The sequence below is a fragment of the Podarcis tiliguerta genome (genome assembly GCF_965153285.1).
Source record: "Podarcis tiliguerta genome assembly, chromosome: 16".
NCBI classification, from domain to species: domain Eukaryota; kingdom Metazoa; phylum Chordata; class Lepidosauria; order Squamata; family Lacertidae; genus Podarcis; species Podarcis tiliguerta.
Window position 1 is genome coordinate 1,587,102 of NC_139549.1, and position 20,624 is coordinate 1,607,725.

At 43.7% G+C, this 20,624-nt stretch overlaps 2 protein-coding genes and 1 long non-coding RNA gene across 4 annotated transcripts in view; 1 reads left to right on the forward strand and 2 right to left on the reverse strand.

Annotated features, from left to right (window-relative positions):
* The window catches only part of LOC310666072 (uncharacterized protein), a 1,539,811-nt gene that overhangs the window by 1,117,474 nt on the left and 401,713 nt on the right, over nucleotides 1–20,624 (forward strand). The gene's annotated exons all lie outside the window — the stretch shown is intronic.
* LOC310667159 (vomeronasal type-2 receptor 26-like) lies at nucleotides 1,390–4,345 on the reverse strand (the record flags this gene model as incomplete). Its single annotated transcript, XM_083418883.1, has 3 exons — nucleotides 1,390–2,282; nucleotides 3,387–3,513; nucleotides 4,277–4,345. 3 exons carry the CDS (start codon nucleotides 4,343–4,345, stop codon nucleotides 1,390–1,392), a joined length of 1,089 nt encoding a protein of 362 aa, XP_083275009.1.
* Nucleotides 12,133–17,808, reverse strand: LOC310666291. Its single transcript, XR_014505858.1, has 3 exons — nucleotides 17,510–17,808; nucleotides 15,402–15,550; nucleotides 12,133–14,250 (listed from the first exon to the last, which is right to left on the reverse strand). It is a non-coding gene; the product is annotated as an uncharacterized lncRNA (long non-coding RNA).

Genomic DNA, 20,624 nt, shown 5'->3' on the forward strand with positions numbered 1-20,624 from the left:
TCGAGAGAATAGCATGTAGATGCAACATAACTGTCAGCAGAGATAGCCAGTTTGGGGTTTAGGAAGACCTTGATCTTTATGCTGTGGCTACTGGCAGGTGATCAAAAGTAGAGGGAATGTGCAACTTCTGAGAAGAAATGAAAACCAATAGAGACAACAGATACACATGTGCAATGGAGCTCACAGACAAATTTCAGTGCGGTGGCTGTAATCTCCAGACTGCTTGCAATATGGATGTTAAATGGACTGATTTGTTCTCTAGCACATCTCAGTTCTGTTACGTCCTGCTCACTCTCACAGCTAGAGATGCAGACGCCTATACTTGTATAGGTTTCAAAAGAGTGAGCAAAAGAAAAACACCTTAAAATTGAGACCTTAAGGAGAGGGAAATAGTATAAAATAGATTTACAAGATCTGTATTTTTATGTGGCATTAAAAGCTACCACCTGACTCTCTTTTTTATACCTACAATACTTCAAAATCGAAATGTGAACCATAGACGCATAGAACTGTTGGAAGGGACCCTGAGGAGCATCTAGTCCAACCCCCTGCAAGGCAGGAATATGCAGCTGTCCTGCATGGGGGTCATTCCTGCAACCTTGGCATTATCAGTGCCACACTCTAACCAACTGAGCTATCCAGGTCCACAGTCATGCAGTTAACTAGAATATGGAAAAAGTCATCCAAGCCCCCGACCGATTTATATACTTGTTGCTTTGGTAGCCCACCTTTCCTCCCAGGAATTCCAGGTAGCATATGTTCTGTGTACCTTCCCCATGTTTTATTCTCACAACCAGAGTTTGTTTCTTTTTTTACAGCTGGAACTCAGTTCCAGCACCTCTCAGGTGGGTGAGCCATTATAAGTTATTGAACCAGTTGCTGAAAGGCACTTCTAGCCTCTGACACTACCTGAGACTTCAGGAAAGTGCAAATTAGGTGCACTGGGCTTTCAGCGTAAACCAAATCAAATTCCCCACTCTCCCTAGAAAGAATATCACAGACCAAATCAGTTTGTATCATAGAAGCAGAGAGAGAGAAAACACTTCAGTGTGTATATACATTTATTCCTGATTGCGGAGTTTAACAAATGCAAACATATGGGGGAGAAAATAATTACTGTATTAAAATGACAGAAGATCCTTCAGCGCTGCAGTTTGCTCAATTTTATTCTCTTGCCACAGAGGTCTCCTTGTTAAATGCTCATCTATTTAGCACAACACATTTTCAATGTGGCCACAACTCATGCAACAGCAATGCAGACATCCTTTAAAGTTAAAATGTGATGTGATGACTCCCAAATAAATGCACTCAAACATGTTTCTTGCAGCTATGTGGAGTTCCTCTGTTTCCTCCTGACCAAGGGATGAGGGCCACAGAATATTAGATGTGTCAATTCTTTCTTCTTCTCAGCTGCTGCTTGTTGTTCAGTTCAGGCCTCACCACAATAATGTAGCATTTTGGGAAGAATATAGACCCCAGTAAGCCAGCACTGGAAGCTAAGATGGAGAAGATCTCCACAGCCACCATGTATTTCCCTTTTGTGCTCAGATAGGTGGGAACAAAGGACAGCCAAACACTACAAAAGACCAGCATGCTGAAGGTGATGAATTTGGCTTCATTAAAATTGTCAGGCAACTTCCTGGCTAAGAAAGCTACAGTGAAGCTGACAATAGCTAGTACGCCCATGTAGCCTAAGACACAGTAGAACATGGTGACTGAGCCATCATTACATTCCAGAAGGATTTCTTTAGTCATTGAGTGCATGTCTAAATCTGGGAATGGGGGAGAAGTTGTCAGCCACACACCACAAAGAGTGGCTTGAATAAAAGAGCAGGAAGAAACAATGGAGAGAGTCTGTCTTTTCCCCACCCATTTCCTCTTGGGTTTGGTGACCGTGAAAGCAAGAACCACGATGGTTGTCTTGGCCAGCACGCAAGAAACTGCCACTGAAAAGATGATGCCAAAAGCAGTTTGTCGAAGGAGACAGGTCACCTTGTCAGGCTGGCCTATGAAGAGCAGTGAGCAAAGGAAGGAGAGGGAGATGGAAATGAGGAGGGAGAAGGTGAGGCTCCGGTTGTTGGCTTTGACTATGGGAGTGTTCCGGTGCTTAATGAAGATGCAAAGCACCAAAGCTGTGATGAAGGAAAACGAAAGAGCCAAAATGGCCAGACAGATCCCCAAAGGCTCTGTATAAGACAAGAAACTGATGCATTTTGGAATGCATGAATCCTGTTCTAGATTTGGATAATGATCTTGTGGACATGGAAAGCAGTCGTCCATATCTGAAAAAGAAAAGTTTGGTTTCTGTATATGGCAGCGTTTTGTGCATTGCACTAGAATTTTGAAGCCCGGCATTACAACAATATGAATGAGACTTTACAGGTTCAAATCTGGCAAAGAACTAAGTGGTCTCCTCATGCAATTTGTAATATGCCAAACTATGGGATGTTCCATGGGCCACCTAGGTCTTTATGCCCACCTCCACTTTAGAAGCTGAGTCCTATGACTGAGGGTGGCTTCTCTTCAAAGATATTATCAGTTAGAAGTATGCAGAATATTTCTATTTTCCTTTCTGTTTTAGCTTATATTCTTTCAGCTGTCATTCTCTTCATTCCATTTCTGTTATAACCTCTCTCTTTCTTGGGGAGGAAAAACACCTCCTGAAAGTACAGAATACCCTTTCCCTCCCTCTCTTATTCTGTTTTCATTCCACTCCTCCCAACATGTCAGTTTGTATTTCAACAGCACTTAGCATATTCTGTCCTTATTGGTCTTTTCTGGAAGGTTGACTGTGCAGGTATTTTTAAAGGGATATTGAAGTTCTGAAAAATGTAGCATTCCCAAAGCAGACACTTCTATCTCCATTTTGTGTGTCGTTCATGTCCCCTCCCGCTCCCCACATAATGATTGACACATGTGGTGCTGTGATTCCTATTTTTATCTACATCATGACAAGTGATTCCTAATAATATTTATGTAAGATGCTGCTCCCATATCATTAACCAGGCAGAGGGCCTCCTCGGTGGTGGCGCCCGCCCTGTGGAATGCCCTTCCCTCAGATGTCAAGGAAATAAATGACTATCTGACTTTTAGAAGACACCTGAAGGCAACCTTGTTAGGGAAGTTTTTAATGTTTGGTGTTTTATCATGATGTTATATTCTATTAGGAGCCACCCAGAGTGGCTGGGGTAGAAACAAAGAAACAAACACTATTATTATTATTATTATTATTATTATTATTATTATTATTAATTGACCACAGGTGGCCTGACTGGATGGCCCTTCTAACTCTTGGATTCTAACCATCCTTAAATTCTACATAACCTTTCCAATTGATGGTTAGTGACCCCATTAGTGTCCGTAGACTCTGCACATGACTTACTTACCTGTTTGGTTGGAAATCTTCCCTTCTGGACATGGAAGGCAATCATAGCAGCAAAATGGCATCCCTTCCTTCTTTGCCTTACGATAACCCAAGGGGCAATTGTCATTACAAAGAGAAAGAGGCTGTGCCTGTCCACAGATGAAAGAGGAAAATGTTTACTATATTGTGAAATTTTGCAGTGTTACAGTGTCTGCCATGTATGCTTCAGGTGAGATGCCTTGGGGTCCCTTCCAGAGCTACAATTCTATCTCATGAAGGACAGCCAATCACTGTGCCAAGCTTGAAATCATTTCCCCCTTATAGTTTACTGTGATACCAGTCCTGTTTGGTTCGTCGCTTTTGTGATATTTCACTTGTCCAAGCTATTCTAGTACATTCCAGGTGCTGTGTGAGTACGGAAAAAGAGAAAGAATGAATATTGATGACCCCCAGCCACTCTGGGGAGTCGTGGGCCAGACAGCCTCACCCCCTCACACATGAAAGGCGAACCATTCTGGGGGTTGGAGATTTGGCCAGTCTTCTCTAAGCACATATTTCAGTGTGAGGGTCATGAAGAACCAGCAATAATTGGAAGAACTCTTGTAGGGCTCAGAGTGTGGGTTGGGTTATTCCTATGGGGTATGATGGGGGTCGTGTATCTATTGCCTCGCTCCAGGTGGTTAACACTCACTTTGGAGCTGTTAAAGTTTTCCAAGGAGAATATTTTATTTGATGAAAAGAAGGGTTTTGGATGGGTGACATCACCCAACTGACACAGCAAAGAAGACCTCTGCACCCATGTCACCATGTGTACACTAAAGCTATAGATGAGCAGAGCTATGCCACTATCTGAACTGTGAAAAACTGAAGATGGGACTAATGAATAGCCCCCAATACATGAATGGACCTTACCTGGTTAAACCTGTTGGGCCACACAATGGCTTCCTCAGAAATAGTGAGCACTTCTTCTTGAGGAGCCATGGGGTCTATGCTTCCAACTTTGACTCTGCAGAAAGACTGGTTTGGAAACGTGAGCCAATTCATAATATCAAATCCAGCCTCTATCTCACCATTTTCATTGAAAGATACTTTTCCTCCAGCACTAGTATTAAATGAGATGCTTCTTACAAAATGGTTGAGCTAAATTGGCAAGGAAAGAAATAGCAATTCATGAGAATATCATGGGGATTTCAATGAATCTATCTAATGAAAAGTTTGCCCTAAGAATGACTAAAGCTGGATCCTTTCAAATTCACATTTACATTAAGATTTAGAAACAGAAAATTTGTCAACTAGACATGTGTAGAATGATTCCTGCCCTCCGCCCATCAACAGATGGAAGAGACAGGAGCAGATTGATCCATGGTCTCTAAACCAACTCTTATGAGGAGAGGGTGAAGGAGCTGGACATGTCTAGCCTGGAAAAGAGATTGGGAGCAGATATGATAGTCATCTTGAAATAATTGAAGGACTGTCACATGGAAGATGCAGCAAGCATGCTTTCTCCTGCCAGATTGAGGGAGTTGCCCCAGATTGAGGGATTTGGGGATGTTTAGCCTGGAAAAGAGGAGACTGATGGCCATCTTCAAGTATCTTAACGGCTGTCTAATGGAAAATGGAGCAAGGTTGTTTTCTCCTTTTCTGGAAAGTAGGACCTGAACTAATAACTTCAAGTTACATTAAAGGAGATTCTGACTATACATCAGGAAGAACTTTCTGACAGCAAGGGCTGTTCGGTTGTGGAATGGTCTCCCTTGGGAAGTTGTGGACTCTCTTTCCTTGGAGATTTTTAAGCAGAGGTTGGATGGCCATCTGTCATAGATGCTTTAGCTGAGATTCCTGGCTGTTAGACTAGATGACTCTTCAGGTCGCTACAAACTCTATAATTCTGTGATTCTATGCTCTTACGTTCCTACATTCTTAGTGTGCTCAGAACATTACCTTCCACAGCTGTTGACTCAGAATCTTCATTCTTCCTTCATCCACCATTGCTCTGTGCTTGAACCTTGATGAATGCATGACATGCAATGCATGTGCCACAGCAAAGACAGCAGTGTAAACACTGTAGCTGTGGCCTGTCATGCTCATTTCAAAAACAGAGGCAGGCAGAGTCTCCAGTTTCTCCATTCCAGTGCAGATTTTTCCATTGACTACATCTATCATGGGATTGAGGAAAGAACATTCAAATGCCTCTCCCCAAAACTCTCTGATAAAGTCATATTGGTTTCCTGAAGAAGGTTTTATCATCTGAAGAAATTTCTGGAATCCTATTACCTCCTTAGAGTGAACGGCAACGGAGATAGAACCATGAAGGAAATCTATGTCCCAATTTCTTTGAAAGGAGACTGATGTGAAACCCATCTGGGATGTCATAATCCAGATTTTACTTTTGTCATTTGTTGATCTACCCCAGTCAGTATAAACAGGCAACATTCTCAAACCTACCATGGTATCAATTTCACCATGAACGATCATTGCATTAACAGTGCTATTCCTGATAACATTGCATGTTTTTATTGCCTCATCAATTTTCTTATCAAAGTCATTGGAGTAAGATATTTGGGGCATTGATAAAATGAAGTCAAAGCAGATGTCTCTCTGAGCAAACATGGGAACCACTGTATGTATGAATTTCTCTCCGTTGTCATCATGTGCAGATAACACCCCAATCCATGTCCACCTGAAATGAAGCAGTAACTGAAGAATCCCTTTATACTGATGATCCACATCTGGAAACATCTGGTGGTAGAGGACAGTCTGACTTTTCTTATTTATCACTGGAGCAGTGCCATAGATGAACTAAGGAAAATAGGGGGAAATCAGTGTAATTTAGGGTTAGATGGGATGTTTTTGGACTCCAGTTCCCATAAGTCCCAGTCAACATGGCCAATGGTCAGAGACTGTGAGAATTGTAGTCCACAATTTTTAGAGGGCAAACATTTTGGCTGTGCCTGATCTAAGGATTGTACTCATTTTAAGAAAATACAGCCTTCTGAATTCAAAAATAACTCACCTTAGTTAACTTAAATGTTTCTATTATTTTTTTAAAAAAACACACATTTATTCAAAAGTTACAATACAGTTACAATACCAGGCATTTCTAAGGAATATGTCCCCTCCACAGAAACCTCAGTGATGATGGTGGCATTAAAATATCTTGTTCTTCTTCAATAAAAGAGAAAAAGGGAGACCAGATTGTGTTAAAGGAATCTTCTTTGGCGATTCCTTTGATAGTTTGCCGATGGAATGTTAAGTGTTTCTGACATATAGCATAAGTCATACACAGAGGTGATCCTTTGTCTGACTTAATTGGCTATCACCCATAACCTACATGCTTTTCATAAGCGGAAGACACCACATTGGCTAATCCTATATTGGCTAATCCTATAGGTTTTATAGCGAGGTGGACAGAAAGTACATTGGGATCTAATGGCAGATCTTGCAGATAAGACTAGATACTGGTATGCTAGTGCAACCATTAGCATGGCCACAAGTGCGTCAACAAGTCTTCGCAAAGCACTATAACACACACACACACACCAACAACCCCCCAAATGCTCCCAACCACTGTATTCTCTCAATAAAGGTTCACCCCTTAAAACATTTAAAGGGACAACCTGTCAAATCTTCCACTGTTAAATATGGTATTTTGGAAGCAATTCCTATCTTCAATGTACAAATCAATATCTGAAACCAAGGGATGTGGCTGATGCTCTCATAAACTCTCCAGTTCCACACACATGTATTACCTGTGGAATCTTGTAGATGCACAGGATGTCTGCCATGTGGCAACAAACTTCAGAGGTGGGTCCCCCAATGACAGCTACTGGATTGTTGATAGTATCACATTTGTAGTTTGGAATGAATCTGCCCTGGGTGGAGAAGACCTCCAGTGAGGCTTGATAGGTCCATCTTGGATTGAAATAGCTATTGTAGATATGGAAGCCAAGGGTGAGATTAGGCAAAATCTTAGGATTTCCATTAAGCTCCTTTACAGCAAATATTGAGGCTAGAATATGTTGGTAGATCTGAATCATTGACCTGTAATCAGAAATATAAAGAAATGCTGTCATGCAGAGGGGGATATTTGTCATATTTGTTTACAAGAGCACTACCAGTTTCTGCTTTGAAAGTTAGCAGTTAACAGAAGGATCTCTAAAAGAAATTCTCTTCATTCCAGTTTCTCTATAGGATTGTAACATTTCTCCCCAAATTCTGGAGAGTCGAATTACTTTGTGTTCTTTCTAAAATGGGACCGATATATCTAGAATTTAACATCCTCCCCCTTTTTGAACAAAAATATTATTATTTCGGGAGTTTGTACACATTTGCAAACATTTCAGACATAGGGAAATTGGTGGGGTGGGGGTAGGAGGTGAGTAGAATGTGAGTAGAATGGATGCCAATAGTATGTGTGGTGTATATAGCTTGTGTGAGCGCTCACACACAGGGAAAATGTAGAAGTTATAGTTAAATGGCAAAGAAATGGAAATATACAGTCTTTGACAAGGCAGTTAGAGCTCAGATGCAGGCACAGTTGATAACACAAAAATCAGAGCACTGTTACTCCTCTAGGAGCATTGCTATCCCATAAAATAAGTTCTATGGAAAGGCTTTTTTACTAAATGGGTAGAAATTAAGGTGGCTCACAAGGGTGGTCGCCACTTCATTTATTTTATGGCATTTTGTGCAATTGGCTATCAGTGACCATGTCCAGCTGCAAAAATTAACCATCTGGGGTAACCTAATATTCTTCCCCCAAAGCCAATGAGCACTGAAATGAAATATTTTATAACAGTCCCCCACCCCACCCCGCCAAGGGCCACTCGCTGATCTAACAGCTAGGTGAGTAGGGCTGGAGCAGGACTAACATTTGCTAGCTCTTTTTAATTTGAAAATTCTTCCAGAAAGAGGCTTGTGATACTGGATTCTTGTCTGGAATTACTAAAATAAAAATGGGAACACGATGGAGATGATGTGGTATTTAGTTAGGGAAGGTGTGCCATTCATTAAAGAAAGGAAAGATGGATTGGCTGTGAACTCCACCTGTCCACTGGGCTTAACAAGGACAGACTTGTCATGGAAAAACATTGAAGGAAACTTACAGGGTGCCATCAAAGAGGTCATTAGAAGGACGTTCTCTGAAACTTATAGAGTTGGAGAATCTGTATATATGAGACATAATACCAGCAATAATGAGGTCGCCTGATTGGTAATGCTTGTGAAGAATAGAAAGAGGGTCACTGACGTCACATTTGATGCTGGGAACCTTAGACACCACTTGAGGCAAAAACACTAGCACCAACATTACAAACGCCACTATCTTGCATAAAACAACCCCCTTTGCATTCCAATACACTTGCCAATACATTATCCTTCTCTGATTCCGATGACGAGTAGCACATCCTTATATAAGCGGCAGTCTGGTTTATCTAAGTTTCAGACTGTGTCTCAGTGATCAGACTGACTGAGTGGTGATATCTCTGGCTCCAACTTGGAGTGATGCAGGGGATATTATAAATATCCTTTAGTCCTGTTGCTTTGCTGAAGAAGACAGAGGATAATAATCACCAGTCATAAAATTACAGGGTAGATAATAATCCCTTGCTGTTTCTATGAGACGTTGCTGAAGAAAATATGCTTATCACACCTCAGCAAAATTTGCTCCCAGTCCTCCTCCTTACAGTGCAATGACTGACATCAAGAAAAGATTCTCAAGATAATGAGACATCTGTATTTGTATGTGCATGTTGCAAATTGAGCCAATTTGTCTGTTCTAGTTCAGTCTTGTTGGTGCTGAAATCACAGGCTCATTACTTCAAGATAGAAGATCGTCCAAACTCTGCAAAGAGCCGTGTGAAGTTTAATACTAAAAAATTAACCAGTATTCATGCCAGTAATATCTTTGGTGGGGATTTCCACAACCTAGACAGCACCACAGAGAAGGCCCTATCCTATTTCACCTCAGAACGAGCTTCTCCAGACATTGGGAAAAACAAAAAAGGCTTCTTCCAGTCTTTACTGATTGGCATGTCCATAAAGGGAGTTAAACTTGATATATAGATATCAAAACGATTACAGCTTTACATGCTACAATCAGTACTTGAAATGATGGGTACACATACCCCTAAACATTTTTTGAATCAAAGTTTGGCCTCATTGTTTGGCAGTATTTCAATATGAGTAGAAAAATGAGAGTACCCCCTAAACATTTTTTTAAAAGAAAAAAAAGCACTGGATGTCGCTAATGTATATGCAATCAGTGCAGAATGGTGTTATTGTCAGGAGCTCGTCCTACACTCAAGTAGGACCCTGGCAGAGACACATGCCCCACTGGCATGTTCTCTCCCTCCTGGTCGATCGTTCGGGAGCTTCAAAAGCTTTCTTCTGTCCGAACATCACAGCGACCGATGCCAACAGACACAGGCACACTTAGGGATCCGCAGAGTTTGTGCACCTTGCGTGACAGACCACAGCAACTCAGCATTTTGGCTAATCTACTTTATTTACATATAAACACATACGGAGCACTGCAACATGGCTCCCTTTCTCTCTAGCATCAGACAGCAAAGAGAAAAAGAACAAAGGACAATAGTCCCACTTCATGGAACACAGTAAAACAAATATCCTGTCTCCATCACTTCCCACTCGGTGGAGTTAAAACATACACTGTCTTGTGATAGACAGCAATCCCATGACTGCAATAGAATAGACTGGATAGAATCCCATGACTGGATAGAATGACAGGAAGAATCAGGAATCGACGAGATCAGAGATTTATTGAAGAATGGGAAAAATTCTCAGAATATATGCATAATTTAAGTGAAAAATAAATAACGCTTGTAACGTTCAGAGAAGCTTTGTAAAAATGAAAGTTAAAATTATGGATTGAATGCAGATTTAATTTAAGAAGTAGATATGAACTAAGAAATGTGTGGAAAATTGAGAAGGGAAGGAGTACCAGCCAAGTTGAGGGAAGTCAAAAAATGAGAGAATGGTTTTATAAATTGTTTGAATTGCATTAATTTGTCTTATTTGTAAACTGAATAAAAATTATATTAAAAAAAAAAAAAACAATCCCATGACTGCAATCATGGAGTGGGAATTCTAACAGTTATATGGTTGCACCTCACCAAACATAAGATGCTAGCAAGCACATTTGACAATAGCTGCAACTTCCAGTTTGTCTTCAAAGGCAGCCTCAAAAAGAGGGTGCTATGGAAATCTAATTGGAAGGTGACCAGAGCATGGATTGTTGTGGAAAGGCAATCATGCGGATTACTGTGACAAGGTATCAGTATGGTGAAATAGGCATGTGAGGCACAGAACAGGAAACATGTAGCTACAAAGATGGGGATAATCAAGTCCACAATAAAAGACGGAAGCAAAGTATAAATTTAGAGGTCAGGAGAGATGAGAGTGATACTGTGGAAGGAGAATAAAATAAAATAATTAAAGAAAATTGAAATTTGTGTGAGAAGGGCTGAGCAAGTGAAGGTTGGAATGTGAAACTTGTGTTTGCAAGAGAATCATGAAAGGGGGACAGAACGAAACATGCAAAGGAGCTGTTGCTTAACTGTTGAGAAAGAAGGAGGAAGGCAAAGATAAGAAAGTTGACATGCCTCATGATTAAAGCAGTATAAACTAGTAGAAGGAAGCATTGACATACACAGACATAACTGATCCTTTGCTCCCACTTGATTGTAAGTGTATAACTGCTTGCGCAGTTTTTACATTTGCTGTGCCACCCTTCAACTACTTGCCGGTTGAGGTTGTGTTGCTGACATTTCCAGCCCAATCCGAATAACTTTATTGTACTAGCCACTGGCCATGACAAATCTGAATCAAAAAGAAATACCAGCAAAAGGGGTGTCAAGCCACAAATAATGGTCTCTATTTAGATCTCTGTGTCTCCCTTACAGTTCAATGCTATATTGCCCAAGGTCTTCTTTGTGATCTTTTTGGCCACCAGAGCAAAAAGGGCAACTCTGTGAGTCACTGAAGCATTTGCATTGCTAAGAAGCCATAGGACCTTCTCTGCCAAGGAGAGACATCCTGGGAAATTGCCTCCTAGGTCCAATGTATAGTGAGCCATATAGAAAATAGTACAAGGTGTATTCCACCTGCGGTTGCCCACATATACAGAGTCTGTCTTTGTATAGTAGTACCCTGTTATATTGTCCATCTCCGCCCCCCTCAAATTTTTTTATTCATTTTATAACACAAATAAAGAACACAAACAGAAAAACAAACAATACAAACAAATTCTTGTCATATCCTCATTTTTCTAAACATTGTTAAGTGGGCTTCCCCAAGTCCCCCCTATCTGATTTTCATTTTACTTCATCTTTAGCAGTTTACATATATCATAGTTTCTAACCATCTTTTTTTATCACACTTAAAATAACTTCACATTTTATCACTTACGAATAACACTATTTTAAAATATACTATCTTCTACTTCTAACCCTACAGCCTATTTCCAAGTCCAAAGCTATTCTAAGATTTAATTTTTTCCCCCCTTCAAATATTCCTTAAACTTCTTCCAGTCTTCTTTCACCGTCTCTTCTCTCTGGTCTCGGAGTCTCCCGGTCAGTTCGGCAAGTTCCATATAGTCCATTATCTTCATCTGCCATTCTTCGATAGTTGGTAAATCTTGTTTCTTATATTGTCCATCTAGGACAATGGAGGGCATAGCTTGAAAACAGAGCTTAGTAAAAGCAAATCTTAGTGAGTCTGGAGGCTTGCTGACATTTGGTGTCTGAATGAATGAATCTTTATTTGCGTCAGCCATCGGCCATAGCAATAAAAGAACAATACGATATACAAAGAATAGAAATAAAAAGTCAATTATATAAAATATACTTTAGGGTTTTGAATCAATAGTCAAATAGTGGATCTTATTCTGATTGCCCCAGCTAAAAACCTTGCAACCATTCTTGTCACCTGCTCATCTTGATCTGCCAAGAGAAAGGACACTGTGGCAGTGTCTAGGCGACCCAGAATGGACCATAAAAGAGGGGTGATAACCTCATTCCTCAAGTCTTTATAAAGAGTGCAAGCCAGAAGGGCATGCGCCGCCGATTCGGTACTGCCATCTCCACAGGGACATAAGCATTTTTTGTGTGGAATCTGTTGGAATTGTCCCTCTAGTACAGCCGAGGGCAATCCATTCAATCTTGTGAGGGTAAAAATGTGCCTATATTTTAGAATTGCTAGGTTATGCAGATATGGTGCCAGAGAGTCGAAATGGGAAGGTGGAAAAAAGTCATACCATGGGCAAAATTTCCTTATTGTGGCCAAGTTGTTCTGACGCTCGATATCATTTAGGCGCTGACAAATGAGACTGTTTGCTTTACTAAAACCCAAAGTGAGTAGCTGTTGTGGTGATAAACCACAAGAGTGAAGTTTTTGATAGACAATTTTAGTCCAGGTGCTCTTGTGACAATCTTGCAGCACTAGGGATATTAGACCGGGGGGATGTGAGTTTAGGCGAAGCCAATAGTTAAGTGTCCTACACCAGAGCAGTAATTCTACCAAGGGAAGATTAGCCTCTAGGTGCAATGATGCATATGGGACACAAGGTGGTGTCTGGATTCTATAGGTATTGGGCTTGAACCACAATATTTCCCTGACAATACTTTCATCATCTGATTACACCACAAAAGCAAGAAAATTAAGCCTAGTCTTTACACAGGTCGCTGAAGAAATAACGCAAGGGGCTTGCTGGATGCTTTGTGCTTTTTAGCAGAGTTAGGCTTTGTTCATATCTCGTTGCCTTCATGAAGCGAGAGTGTGGAAAAAAAGACAAGAGAAAAGTTGTGATCTTTGGGAATAATGGGACACAGCAATCTAAAATGTGACATTCAGAAATTATAGTTGGATGCTTCTCAGCTTTGAAATTCCCAGCCAAAAGACATTTACCTAAACGTTTTATTTGGTTCTTTCAGGGGGTTAGAATTTACAAAAAAGCAGGGAAAGTTGTTGAACGGTATATGTTTAGATTTTGATTGCTCCTTTGCAATTCCACCTGCAAGTGGCAAAACATGGGGGAGCAGTGGTTGGTGTAACAACTCGCCTTGGAGCAGAAAATACTGGTTAAATGGCCCTGCCCCAAACCATTCAACTATCCATGGTGATGTTTTGCTTCATTGGCAACAGGATGGGTGATTAGCAGTGATTTAGAGGAAGGCCACTGTCTTCATTCTTCAGCCTGGTCTGGGACCTTTTTATACCAATGTTTCTGTAAGCAATGGGGGCTTTCCAGGAGTTTCTTTTCTGAAGGTCCACTGAAAGACTATCAGCTCTGGCTCTAGGGCACACCTTCCAACATTTTCTCTGATGAAAACAGGGACATCTTTCTCATTCATTCATTCATTTCTATCCCACCCATCTGACTGGGTTGCCCCAGCAACTCTGGGTGGGTTCCAATATATATATAAAACCTAATAAAACATTAAACTTTAACAAACATCCCTATGCAGGGCTGACTTCAGATGTCTTCTAGAGGCTGAACATTTACTTATCTCCTTGCCTCAGGAGTCGCATAACTCCATACTCTCCAACATTTCTCTGATGAAAATAGGGACATCCTATGGAAAAGCCGCACATTCCAGGATCAAATCAGAAACTGGGATGGCTTCTGTAAATCCAGGACTGTTGCTGGAAAATAGGGATGCTTGGAGGTTCCGCTAGGGACCCATTCAAACCCCAAAGCAGCAGCATAACTCAGGGCCCCCTTCGTCCCCGAACGACCACTGCATCCCATAGTCCCAACGATCCTCGGAATTCCTGCCAAAACTGTTGTGTAGGGGACAACACACAAGGCCTCGTTCTCGGGATTCACAGGATGGCCTCACTGAACAGCCCTCTCTGTTCCAGTCAACCTGCAGGTTCAGAGAGAAAGAGAAACAGCTAAACAACACAATGCAGTAGACTCTGGGGTGCAGCTCCTAAAAGAGTTTCTGAGCACCGGAGGCCACCTAAACCCTGGATGCGGATTAAGCCCTGGCCAGGCCCAGTTTGATAGGAGAAGGGCAGACAGCTTAACTATACTGCTTAGTTCAAGTATTTGGGGAGTTTGCTTCTACTGACTGCTAGATCACCCATCTGCATAGGTGAAGTTGTTCCACATCTGAAGGTTGGCTTATAAACTGCTGAAAGTTCAGAATGCGTAATTGCTGTATTGGAATCATTTACTGTGCTTACCTGGACCCCTCCTTTTCCACTGCACATGTCATTGGTTCCAACTGCCTTTGGGATGCAGAGAAGCAGGGTCATCTGTTCTGGCAGTTGTGGCAACATCTGGGCCCCCCATCCTTCAAACAACATTATTGGACGTGGGTGGCACTGTGGTCTAAACTACTGAGCCTCATGGGCTTGCCAGTCGGAAGGTCGGCGGTTCGAATCCCCACAGTGAGGTGAGTTCCCATTGCTCTGTCCCAGCTCCTGCCAACCTAGCAGTTCGAAAGCACACCAGTGCAAGTAGATAAATAGGTACTGCTGTAACAGGAAGGTAAACGGTGTTTCTGTGTGCTCTGGTTTCTGTCTTGGTGTTCTGTTGCACCAGAAGCAGATTAGTCATGCTGGCCACATGCCCTGGAAAGCTGTCTGTGGACAAACACTGGCTCCCTCGGCCTGAAAGCAAGATGAGCCCCACAACCCCATAGTTGCCTTTGACTGGACTTAACCGCCCAGGGGTCCTTTACCTTTTTTACCTATTGGACTGACAAGAACCTGACAAATTCCATATATTTCTTAATTGCTAGTAGGCTGCACAGATCCATACGATTGTAGGGATAGATAAGGAGGAGTGCTGGAGATTGCCTGACCAAGTAGCCTCCAAGGAAAGTTCAGGAGAGGACAGTTTGGACCCAGGTTGGTGGTGGTGGGAGACAGGACACAGTCCAGAGGAGGAGGAGAGGTGAGGAAAAGTGGAAGCTGGGAGTCAGGAGGATGAGGAACAGGTGCAAACAAGCAGATGTCCCAGCCCTGAGCAAGGACAGGAGACAGACTTAATAGAGGTTGCACATCTCACCTGCGGATCAACATAGGTGGTTCCATCTCTCTCTCTTTTCCTGGATTTTCTTTTCTTCACTATGATTATTGTGACCACCAATAAACAGGCAACAACGGGGAGAAGAAGAATTAACATGAACTCCCAACGTATAATTTGTCCAAGGCCACCTGCAATGTACAATAAGAGTCTCTTGGAATATCCTGTAATGAAAACTACAGCGTAAAAAAGATTTTGGAATAAGCGATAAAAAAGACTCGGCAATACCACATTGTCAAAACTGAAAATTGTCCAGTAGCAGCTTAGAAACCAAGTAAGTTTGTTCTGTGTATAACCTTTCATGTGCATAAGCTGGGGATAAGCTTTTGTGTATCTGAAGAAGTTTGCATGCACATGAAAGCTCATACCAATAACAAACATAGTTGGTCTCTAAGGTGCTACTAAGGTCCGTATAGTGAAAGCTCTGGTTTTCCCAGTAGTGATGTATGGAAGTGAGAGCTGGACCATAAAGAAGGCTGATCGCCGAAGAATTGATGCTTTTGAATTCTTGTGCTGGAGGAGACTCTTGAGAGTCCCATGGACTGCAAGAAGATCCAACCTCTCCATTCTGAAGGAAATCAGCCCTGAGTGCTCACTGGAAGGACAGATCCTGAAGCTGAGGCTCTAAGACTTTGGCCACCTCATAAGAGAAGACTAGACTCCCTGGAAAAGACCCTGATGTTGGGAAAGATGGAGGGCACAAGGAGAAGGGGATGACGGAGGACGAGATGGTTGGATAGTGTTCTTGAAGCTACCAGCATGAGTTTGACCAAACTGCGGGAGGCAGTGGAAGACAGGAGGGCCTGGTGTGCTCTTTATCCATGGGGTCATGAAGAGTCGGACACGACTAAACGACTAAACAACAACAAAAGGTGCTACTGGAAGGATTTTTTACCGTAAATATTTTGTTTCAACAAACCCTTCCTTAATGTTAAAGGCCATGGGTGTAGATCTGACCCTGGAGGTTCCAGAAGAACAGAAGAAGAGGCCACAGGGGGCCCATCCGGTCCAACTGCATGCCCTCTCACTGGCCAACCAGATACTTTCAATGGAAGCAGGACCTGACTCCCCCTCCCTTCTATCATTCACTGCCTGCCCAGAGCCATTTCCTTGAAGGCCACACCTCAAATCACTTTCTTTGTAGCTAGAAAAAAAAAGGGCGTGGGTGTTAGTTTGAACAGCTTAGTTTTTTTCCAGAGAGAGAGCAGTGGCGGACAGAGTGTGAGTATCTTCCTGCAATATTTATCATTACAAATTCATTTGTCTTTATTTATGTGAATGGGGGAGGGAGATGGGGAGGAGAAGGGGTGAGGGCCATAGCTCAATGGATGAAGTTCACAGGCTTAACCCCTGATGGCATCTCCAGAAAAGGGCTGGGAGCGACTCTCAGCCTTAAACCAGTGGCAGAGCCACTGCCAATCCGTGTAGACAATAATGAAGTAGATGGTATGACGTCATGTACGGCAGTTTCCTGTGTAGCTGAGAAATGGTGGGTCTTTTCTGTGCTTGTCACAACTTCCAGCAGAAGGAGTATGGAGGTTTTCCATTCCTGTTTCCATTTAGTTCCCAAAACCACCAATGCTCTGTGTGCCCACACACCTCTCCTTGATTCCCTGATTTTTAGAGATACCCCAAGTATTCACCACCCCAAGCAACGCCTCTCAGAAATGTGTTTTTGTGTGTGTGTGTGTGTGTGTGTGTGTGTGAGAGAGAGAGAGAGAGAGAGAGAGAGAGAGCAGTGACGTAGCATGGGTTGTCAGCACCCAGGGCAAGGCAAGTAATTTGCGCCCCCCTCCCGCTGCACTGTCCCTTCCCCAGATAGTCCCTCGCTCTCTCTCCGCACAGCACCACACCACACCGCACCGCACTGCATGCCTGGCACCCTCCCCTCCACAGTGGGCGGCGACCCGGCAGCTCGGATCGGATTCGCACAGCCAGCACTGCAGTGAGAGAGAGTGAGTGAGCCAGGTAGGGGCAGAGAGCTGCGAGTGTGAGCGCCCCCCCCCCCCGATGTTGCGCCCGGTGCGGCCGGCCCCCCTGCACCCCCCACACTACGCCACTGAGAGAGAGAGAGAGACTCCATTTCTCACCTCTATCACTTGTGCAGATTTTGAGCATGTCAATTGAGGTTTCCTTTTGATCTGAAGAACTGATGACCATGCAGGTGAACGTGGAGTCATTGGAACCTTTTCGCCAGGAGACGTGGAGATCCCTACCGTTGTGGGAAAGCTGATATTCACTTGAACCTCCAGCTAAGGTCCTTGGGGGATTCCCTTTCCCCCAGGAGATAACAAACTTTTCTTCTGTGGATACAATGCACTGCAGGGTCACATTGCAGCCTTCTGGAGTCTTGGAGATGTTTTTGGGGAGTATCTGAGGCGCTGGCACTGGTTCAATACAAACAAAAGTTACATGAAGTTTGTGCTTCAGTGGCTGCCACTAACTGTGTAAGGCAGTGAAAGGGGACCTCATGCCCTCGTTCTCTCTAGTTGGCCCTTGGGACTCTTTCAAGTCTGCACCCATGTACACCCTCTGCTCCATGCCCCCACACAAGTGCTTTTTTGCCTTTCTGGGATGTTTCCTTCAACAAAGGTAGAAGGCACATTTGTTGCTCTGCCAAATTTTGCCTTTGGCCTGGAAGAAACGTGGGCCTCAGAATGTGTGATCAGATCCACCACTGTGCTGGGCCCAGGGGGTTAACCCAAGCAACGCGGTCCAGGTCTGGTCCCGAATCCAAGGGTTCTGCAAGGAGTCACTTCAACAGGGCCAAGGCAGGACACGAGGCAGGAAACCAGGCAAGGTCAGGCACAGGATCACAGGCAGGTTCTGGCAAACAGCAACGTTGCTCCCACAGCCTGGGGCGGGGTCCGACAGCCTTTTATCTTTGTCAGGGTAATGGCCGGTCCTGATCCCCCAGTGACTCACCTCCCTGTCTCACCCGAAGGTGAGCACTCCTCCTGCAAGTACTCAGGTCTCTTCTTCTCCCAGACCTTAGACTCTGCACCTCAGGAGATTTCAGTGGGTTACTAGACCCAGGGGCTGCCACAGCCCCCCTGACCCAACCAGTAGTGGAGCAGCTGTAAGTGATGGTCCAGCTGAAGGCAACAAGGTCATCCCTGCATCTGGAGCCAGGGCAGACTCAGGCTCCTGACTTGGCCCAGCTGGTGTTTGTTGCAGGGGAACCTGTGCAGGATCAGGCCCCAGACTTGGTCCAGATGCCGCCTGAGGCAAAGGAACTGGTGCGGACTGAGACTCCTCTGGTTCCTTGTCGAGCCCGAGTCCCAGGCCATCACAACCACAAACTGATGTCCAAACCAGTGCCTGAAATCTACAGTCACTCCTTGACATAAGAAGAGTCTGCTGGATCAGACCAGTGGCCCATCTAGTCCAACATACTGTCCTCACACTTTGGGAAACCGACAAGCGCAACAGCATTCTCCCCTCCTGTGGTTTCCAGCAACTGGTGTTCAGAAGCATTACTACCACCAAGTATGGAGTGGTCAAGGTTGGTGGCCATCACAGTCACCTCTGGGAATGAGTTCCATAGTTTAACTACTGTGTGTGCTGCAAGGTCATGTTGTTCATTCTTGCAGCTGAAATTTCCCCCCACCCTTGACATGTCCTTAACAATCTCCTCCTGAGATCCAGTAGATGATATCTAGATTCTCCAATTTCCCCATCTCTGGACTCACAAAGCTTACCATTTCTGGGATGAATGACGTCCCCTCTTCCTCCCTGGACTCTCTTCACCCGATGGATTGGATTCTCTGCTGCTTGACTTAAAGCGCCTTTAGGGAGACAAAGAGGGTGGGAAATATTGTTCAGGGCTCTGTTTCAGGTCCCCTATTGCTTTTGGATACTGAATTTCTCCCTCCCTCCCTGCCAGTGCTGAAGGATTTACCAAAGGCAGAGAAGATCAGATGGAAGTCAAGAAGGATTAGCAAGCTTCTGTGAGTGACTTTCATGGCCGGTTCTCTCTGGGAATGAAGTGAGCTTTCAGTGTTTCCTGGAGAGGGGAGGGGGAAAGAGAGGTTGGCTTACCCCAGTTGCAGTACACTCCTTTGCTATCTGCAAACTACAACACAGAACAGGTGCCAACGGAGAAACATCCGCCAAGCCGTTGCAAATAAATGTAAGGCTAACGACTGGGAAGCCATAAAAATGAACCATGTGACATACTTGCTCTCCCATAAAATCACTTTACAAGTATTTAAAAGTATGAGTCAAGGTTAAGTAACACCTAAATTACAGTCAGGCTCGCTATCCTATGAGCAAAATGAGTTCTTTAGATCTGTGCGCTCTCTCTCGCTAGTCCTATTTAGTGACGCTATGTATCTTTCTGTCCTGTTTTAATCTCTGGCATTATCACGTATTCTTGCATCTGCCTTATTGCAGGGCAGATTCGAGGGTAAACCATACATGGAACAAGTCTGCCCCTGCGGCTTGATGGAGATAGAAACTGTCTCTCACGTCTCGTTACACTGCCGTTTCTACGGGGATAGACACTCGGTATTTATCACTCCTGTTATACAAAAATCTCCAAATGGGTCCTAACTTAAATGTCTAAAACTCCTGGTAGAGGACAAGGATCTAGAAATTATGCTAAGGGTGGCCAAATTCTGTGCGACTGCCCTAAAACTTTGGCCACCTCATGAGAAGAGAAGACTCCCTGGAAAAGACCCTGATGTTGGGAAAGATGGAGGGCACAAGGAGAAGGGGACGACAGAGGACGAGATGGTGGGACAGTGTTCTCAAAGCTACTAGCATGAGTTTGACCAAAGGGTCTTTTCCAGTGAGTCTTCTCTTCTCATGAGGTGGCCAAAGTCTTGGAGCCTCAGCTTCAGGATCTGTCCTTCCAGTGAGCACTCAGGGCTGGTTTCCTTCAGAATGGAGAGGTTGGATCTTCTTGCAGTCCATGGGACTCCCAAGAGTCTCCTCCAGCACCAGAATTCAAAAGCATCCATTCTTCGGCGATCAGCCTTCTTGATGATCCAGCTCTCACTTCCACACATCACTACTGGGAAAACCAGAGCTTTAACTATGCAGACCTTTGTTGGCAAGGTGATGTCTCTTAAAACTAACTATGAAAATGGGGGGAATGGGACCTTGCTGAAATAAAAGTTCCTCACCAGGGAGGGAGCGAGGGAGGGAGCCTGTCTGCTCTCAGCCAGGACGGAGTTCCACAGAATTGGCCCACAGTACTGG